An 8137-nucleotide genomic window follows, 5' to 3' on the forward strand; every position below is an offset into this window, starting at 1 on the left:
CTGAATTAGATCCCTGAAAAGAAAGCATTGTGAGGTTATATGGCCTAAAAAACCATGATATTTGCCAAACCCTTGCTTCTTCCGCTGTTCCAACGGAGGAACTTTGGAATTCGGAGGCACTATCATTTGGCCATCTTTTACTAATAAATCAAATATTTCGTCACATTTAGTGACGTCAAAAGTGTAAGTTTTCTTTGGGAATTTATCACTTTTTTCATTCTCGACTGGATTTTTTCCATTCGAAGGGGTGAGCAATTTACAAGAGTAATGTGGTGCTTATTTTAATTCGGCTAAGTCTATTTCGACTTCTTCGAAACTATTTGAATCTTCGAAGGCTTCGCCTTCTGCATCTTCAGCCTCAATATATGCCATTCTTTCTTTCTTATAATTCTTGTTTGGTCTGGCCTTTTCAGCTTTTAACCGTTCGACTTGTAGAACTCTGTCTGCCAGTTGGGCCATATCCCTCAGATATTGAGTATCCAATTTCTTTCTAATTGAAAAGTCTAGACCTCCTGCAGATATTTCGACTAATTCGTGTTCTGGAACCACGGTGAAACATCTTGATTTTAACAAACAGAACCTGTTCAAATAATCATCTATGGGTTCTGTGAATTTCCTCTTGATGCTAGCCAACTCTTTCAAACTTATCTTGGTTTGGCCCATGTAGAATTGTTCGTGGAACAATCTCTCCAAGTGTGCCCATGCTCTTGGGGGACTTCTTGCTGAACAATATTGGTTCTTCGATTCCGATTTTCAAAATCTACCACTTGATTTCTTTCGACGGGTACCCTTCTAGGTGGCGGAACTGTATTTTGAACCTGTTCTATGATTGGGTCACCTTCTCGATAGGTAGACTGGTTATTTCTTTGCCTATTTCTTTGCCTATTTTGGGAGATTGTCGGAATATTATGTCGATATTCTAATATAGGGAGATGAATTTGAAAAAGTTTCTAAGTCATGTCCCATTTTGTGTTACTTGAAAAAACTCTATAGTCTCACATTGCTTAGGTGAGATATCTTAGCTAGTTCACTTCATTATATAAGGAAATTTGTTGTTTCATTCTAAAACAAACCAAAAATTTATTTTGAGTTTTTCCTTCCTCACTCTCATGGTTATGCGTCTTTCGAAATGTCGAAGCGTCAACTTCTCCCCTTTTCTTTCTACTCGTTGAATTTTTCAAGTGCTTTCTTGAATTTTATTTAGAGAATTATGTTAATTTCACCTCGTTTGAGTTGAGAAATTATCAAATAACTTTTGGATTCTCTTCAGAGAATTATTTGAATTTCTCTTGTTTGAGAAATAATTTTGAGTGATCGAATAACCATTAATGATTTTTTTGGAGAATAATTTGAATTTCTCATAGTTTGAAATTTTTTTGCAATTGATCTATATACCAAATTCTATGTGTGGTTTTTATACCATATTCGATCGGTCTTTATGCCATTAGAGGGTGTATTTCTAGACCAATTATCTACCGTACAACTAATTATCGTACAATATAAAACTAGACTATTTTATCCTGGAGGTGGCGTGGTTGAGTGACTATTTGGCATAATTTTCTAGACCAATTATGCAAGTGAGATTCACTATAATCTCCTATAATTTTTTTATTCTTCTCTCGTAATACTTAGACCCCGTCTGCAAGGCCTCCGAGCATACTATTTCAGTCAAGATTTCATCTTTTTATTTATAAATTAAATTCCATGTGGATTTTTATAGTTTTTTATATATTATATTTTTTTTCATTTTTTTTAAATTTTATTAATTTTTATTAATTTTTCTTAAATTATTTTTATTAATATTTTTAATGAATATCTACTTATAATTTTTTTTTTTGTAATCAAGAATTAATATATGAGGGAGAACTAAGGGTTCGCCAACCCAATTACAAATAGGACACAAGAAGACCCGACAAATGGAGATATTACACCCATTACAATTACGATAGGAAAAAAAGCATATCCTTACTAAACTCGTAAAATGAGTAGTTGGGATGAGTAATTTTTCCACAAAATGACCACTTCCAAACTAAGAACTTGATGTTCCAAACAGTGTTGTTAATGCTCCAAGCGTCCTTTCGAAAACAAACACCATTCCTAAGCAACCAAAGAGACCATGTTGTTGCCACACCACACCCAATTTACAATCTTTAATTTTATGTATACTAAAGAACAAGTGTCAATCCATAAAACTCGACAAACACTCATTCTCCAAACTAACCCCTTTACCAACCCAATAAACTATCTCACTCCAAATCTTTTTAACCACCAAACAATTAAGAAAAAAGTTCCCTATCTTCCAAACCAATACCACATAAAATGCACTTCAAATTTTCTACGGAAAAAGACATACCTCTATGCACCAAACGATCTTTAGTTGGGAGCCTATCAAGGAAAAGTCTCCATCCAAAAGCCATGATTTTAAACGGCACCTCCATTTTCCACAAGAAGTTGAAAGCTTCGTCATATTTGTTAGGTGGACCAAAAGGAGTATGAAGTTTATCATAAAATGCATAACAAGAAGCAACCGAAAAGTCCATCCCCACTTTATCGGTCCAAACCACCACATCTCTACCTTGCTCCAACCCTTGAGACTCTTCCAACCGGCCCCTCAACGACACCACTTCCTCCAATAAAAAATTATCCACCGATGAAATATCTAAATTGTCCCATTGTCACTCTCCTTCGACCAACCTCCAATGCCCGCCACCGATACACTCTTCAAACTAGAATATTTAAGCCCATCACCTTTTCACATAGCCCAATACTTGAAGATTTGTAATCTAATATGTTGTGTAAAAGAGATTTATAAACACTTTTAAGTTGTGAAACAATTTCCATGTGGGACTCGTGCTAATACTGGTATGTCTGAACATCTTGGTAATGTAGAGAATAACAATAATATTAATGAGTGAAGAAATTATGAACTACATTGTTTTTGATGCATATAGAATGCGAGAATTTCCACAGTGGTTTCATGTAACATAGATTTCTACATTGTAACTTGTTCTTTCTGTTGGTATCCTTTTTGGTGTTGTTGGTATTGCACAGGACGAGCGTCTTCGATTGACTTCAGAGACTCTAAATAGTATGAAGATGATTAAGTTACAAATATGGGAAGAAAAATTCAAGAACTTAGTCCAAAAAAATTTGAGAACTTAGTCCAGTCACTACACAATAAAGAGTTTGTATGGTTGTCGAAGGCACGTATTTTGAAAGCATCTGGATCATTTCTTTATTGGATGTCCCCTATCGATGTTTCCTCATAAAGACAGTAGAAGATGGAAATGCATGTGCGTAAGAGAGAGTTGAAATGTAACTGTTTATTAAGTCCTACATTGAAATTGCATAAACAAATGGAAGTGTTAGTAAGTATCTTTTGCACAACAATTCTCAAATCTTAAAGTATTGGGTTACTTTGAAACGAAAAATGGGCTTTAGGCCCTAATATATTATTTTAATAATTAGTTCATCATAAAAAATTAATTACAATTATTAAAAGCATTTATTTATTAAAAATATTAATAAAAATATATTTTTTTTAAAAATTCTAGATGAATTTTAAAATATTAATAAAAAATTATATAAAAAGCCACATCAGATCTAACATTTATGCCACGCTGGAGAAAATAAGGAATATGAAATGAAATAGTGCGCAGAAGGGCCTTACAGATGGAATCTTCATATTATGAGTGAGGAATCCAACAAAAAATCTTTTACAAGGGACTAAATCGAATCTCGCTAACATTGATGGGGAGTGTTGTATAATTAACCCAGACCAAAAAAATGAGGATGACATGCTGCCATCTTCATTGACGTAGTCGAAAATGTTAGTCAAATCATTTTTTCCGTGTGTAAGGGTATAAATCGCGTGGAATACACATTAAATGCACATCCTTAAAATAGTTATCTTATTTTATATATATATATATATATATATATATATATATATATATATATATATATATATATATATATATATATATATATATATATATATATATATATATATAATTCACCTCATTATTATCTCTTCAGTTATGATTCTCCCAAACCATTTTCATTAAAATTTATATTGTATATAGCTATGCAAGAAAACAATGGTGATGTCCAAATCCAATCTGCCAAAACCAAAAAAGGAGGATGGCATGCTGCCATCTTCATCATAAGTGAGTAACCCAAATTTAATTTAATTTATTTATCCCATAGATAGTTTCTTAGATTTTGACCAAAACAATTTTTAGTCAAAATTTTTATATTTATGAGGTGAATTCTGAAGTATCGATTTTTTTTTTTTTTTAGAATTGTGCATACAATTTTAAGTTTTCCAGTCCTTTTGAATCTGAATTTTGACTGAAATGATTTTTGATATTAATTATATTTCGATTTTTTGACGAGCTATGAATTTTTAGATCAATTTCTTCAAATACAGGAGTATTAAAATTCTGAAGAAAAAAAAATCAAAATTGTAAAATCAGTTTTGTGAGTTATTATTTAAGATTTATTTTCTAGATAGAAGATAGATTTCTTTTATGTTGTTCTAATTGAAGACCATGTAATTAATTTTTTTAAATAATTTTGTAGTTATGGAAGCTGCAGAACAATTTGCAAACATTGGATTAGGTTCAAATTTGATTTTATATCTCACCAAAGCACTTAATGAGCCAGTAACTGAAGCTGCTAAGAACAGGAACACTTGGGTTGGTGTTTCTTCTATTTTTCCTTTGCTTGGTGGATTCATTGCTGATTCATATCTTGGTAGATTCAAGACAATCATCATAGCATCTCTCATCTATCTCATGGTAATTTTATTCCATTCTTCTCTCTCTTATTTTTTTTTTAAATAATTTATTCCTCTTTTATTTGGTGTATTTGTTTTTATTTGTTTTTTTAGACTAAATATATTTTCAGATTTTTTTAATAAAGTTATAATTTTAATGGATATAAAATTCCTAAGAGATTAATATTCGAATATCATCATTAATATTAAAATTTTATCAAAGGATAAATGTATAAAAATATTTATAACTATTCTTTAAATTGATTATTTTTTATTTAGATAATCATCTTAGTCAAAAAAAAAACTTTACAATTTTAACATTATTTATAAATATATTTATATATTTATATATTTACCTATTTGATAAAATATCATTTTGTATTTCAGTAAAGTTACTTTCTTTTATATATTTATGCATATTTTTGTATTTAAAATAAACAGGCACGATTTTTTAATAAAGTTATTTGTTTTTTTAATTAAAAATAAAAAAAAATCATTAATATTGTTTACACTAATAATTATTTACCACATGTTTTAATTTTATGTTATAAATCAAATATATTTTGCGACAACTATGAAGACTATTTTTAAAAAAAAAATCTATAAAGACTAATCTTACATTCCTATAGTTAAAAAAAAAATCCAAAAGTTTCAATTAAACGTGTAGAGTTATCATCACATTTTTTTTTAGTGTCTCTCAAAGAATAATTGTGAAAACTTGAAGAATAAAAATAAATGTTTTAAGTTTTAGCGGAAGACAGTCGTTTATTATTATTAATGGATGTTTTTTCTAATTCAAGATAACTTTTATACATATTACCATGTTTTGGATATATGCATGAATTAAGAAAGTCAATTGGAAAAAGTTTTCAAAGATCTTAAAATAATAGAATATCCAATATTGGAAAATAAATACTTATAAAAAAGAAAAAGACAAATCAAAAGCATGTTTCTTTATATATGAGTAAACATGATCCATAAAGAAAAAAATACAATTGTTTTTAAATTTGTGTTTACACTTAAAATATTTCACACATTAATTTATTTTATCATATTTATAGCAATTATACAAGAAGTACAATAAACCGTGATAATACATGCATTTTTTTCAAAAATATTTTGACCATTTTAAAATTGGTTAGATGTATAAGAAATTTTTTATGTATTTGATTGATTTCTTATAGGTTCATTAATTCTATAGATTTGACTATTTTCTTAGGTCATTATGAGAAAAACTATGTACATCAAATAACATGCATCAACAATTTAAGATAAATTTCATTATTTGTGATTCAATATTTTAGGATTACTAGAGAGCAAGACGCTCCCATTTAAAATTTTAAAATTAAACTTATTTTTGATAAATCACAAGTGCACATATTTTTATATATTATTTAATTAGTTTAATTCGTTTATAAATAATGTAGGACTTAACCGTTCACATTTATACTTTATTCTCATCTAATTCACATTATATATGTAGGGTATGATTTTGTTGACACTATCAGTCTCTGTGTTAAAAAACAAGAAGTTGTTCTTCACAGCCCTTTATATATTATCTGTTGGTGATGGAGGGCACAAGCCATGCGTACAAACATTTGCTGCTGATCAATTTGCAGAAGACACGATGGAGGAGAGAGATGCCAAAAGATCATTCTTCAACTGGTGGTATATGGCCATTGTAATTGGTTCGGTTTTTGCCGTGTTCGTGATAGGGTATCTAATGGTAAATTTTATGTTAATATTACTATAGAAATTGTTTTTTAAAATCCGATGAATATGTGAAGTATCTGGTCTATAATAATAAAATATGTGATGTATCTGATCGTGATCGATATGTGATGTATCTGGCTAATATTAGTGGTCTATAATATATATGTGATGTATCTGATCTATATATAAAATATCACATTTATTTTTAACTTTACATTATATTAAAAATACAGGATAATGTAAGTTGGGCTGTTGGACTTTTAGTGTTGGCATCAATGTTGGCAATAGCATTGGTGGTGTTTTTGCTAGGAATTGAAAGGTATATAAAAGAAAGCCCAAAAGGGAGCCCACTCACTAGCATTGTTCGAGTTTTTGTTGCTGCGTTTCGTAAGTGGCGCGTCAAAGATACGCGCGGGCCAGATAGTTATTGGTATGGTTATGATCATGCTAGCTTCAATCATTCTCAATCTCCTCCGATAAGTCGAACTTTGGAACACACTGAACAATACAGGTAATTATTGTTGTGTGAGTTTCTATAGTTATCGTCACAAGATAATATCCAAAAATGATAACATAAACTTAACTTGAATATAGTAGAGATTTTTCGGGTTCAAATATAAAAGTAAATTATATTGCAATTTGTCTGATTATTTCGTGTAAATAAAAATATTTCGACTTCTTCGAAACTATTTGAATCTTCGAAGGCTTCGCCTTCTGCATCTTCAGCCTCAATATATGCCATTCTTTCTTTCTTATAATTCTTGTTTGGTCTGGCCTTTTCAGCTTTTAACCGTTCGACTTGTAGAACTCTGTCTGCCAGTTGGGCCATATCCCTCAGATATTGAGTATCCAATTTCTTTCTAATTGAAAAGTCTAGACCTCCTGCAGATATTTCGACTAATTCGTGTTCTGGAACCACGGTGAAACATCTTGATTTTAACAAACAGAACCTGTTCAAATAATCATCTATGGGTTCTGTGAATTTCCTCTTGATGCTAGCCAACTCTTTCAAACTTATCTTGGTTTGGCCCATGTAGAATTGTTCGTGGAACAATCTCTCCAAGTGTGCCCATGCTCTTGGGGGACTTCTTGCTGAACAATATTGGTTCTTCGATTCCGATTTTCAAAATCTACCACTTGATTTCTTTCGACGGGTACCCTTCTAGGTGGCGGAACTGTATTTTGAACCTGTTCTATGATTGGGTCACCTTCTCGATAGGTAGACTGGTTATTTCTTTGCCTATTTCTTTGCCTATTTTGGGAGATTGTCGGAATATTATGTCGATATTCTAATATAGGGAGATGAATTTGAAAAAGTTTCTAAGTCATGTCCCATTTTGTGTTACTTGAAAAAACTCTATAGTCTCACATTGCTTAGGTGAGATATCTTAGCTAGTTCACTTCATTATATAAGGAAATTTGTTGTTTCATTCTAAAACAAACCAAAAATTTATTTTGAGTTTTTCCTTCCTCACTCTCATGGTTATGCGTCTTTCGAAATGTCGAAGCGTCAACTTCTCCCCTTTTCTTTCTACTCGTTGAATTTTTCAAGTGCTTTCTTGAATTTTATTTAGAGAATTATGTTAATTTCACCTCGTTTGAGTTGAGAAATTATCAAATAACTTTTGGATTCTCTTCAGAGAA

The 8137-nt window shown here is 30.5% G+C and overlaps 1 protein-coding gene across 1 annotated transcript; it reads left to right on the forward strand.

Moving 5' to 3' along the window:
* The first annotated feature begins 4050 nt into the window (after window positions 1-4050).
* Window positions 4051-7030, forward strand: LOC131642246 (protein NRT1/ PTR FAMILY 5.4-like). The gene is made up of 4 exons (XM_058912518.1): window positions 4051-4169; window positions 4585-4802; window positions 6264-6506; window positions 6727-7030. Exons 1-4 carry the CDS (start codon window positions 4088-4090, stop codon window positions 7006-7008), a joined length of 825 nt encoding a protein of 274 aa, XP_058768501.1. The 5' UTR covers window positions 4051-4087; the 3' UTR covers window positions 7009-7030.
* The last annotated feature ends 1107 nt before the right edge of the window (window positions 7031-8137 follow it).

This window comes from Vicia villosa, unplaced genomic scaffold, assembly GCF_029867415.1.
Source record: "Vicia villosa cultivar HV-30 ecotype Madison, WI unplaced genomic scaffold, Vvil1.0 ctg.004691F_1_1, whole genome shotgun sequence".
NCBI lineage: Eukaryota > Viridiplantae > Streptophyta > Magnoliopsida > Fabales > Fabaceae > Vicia > Vicia villosa.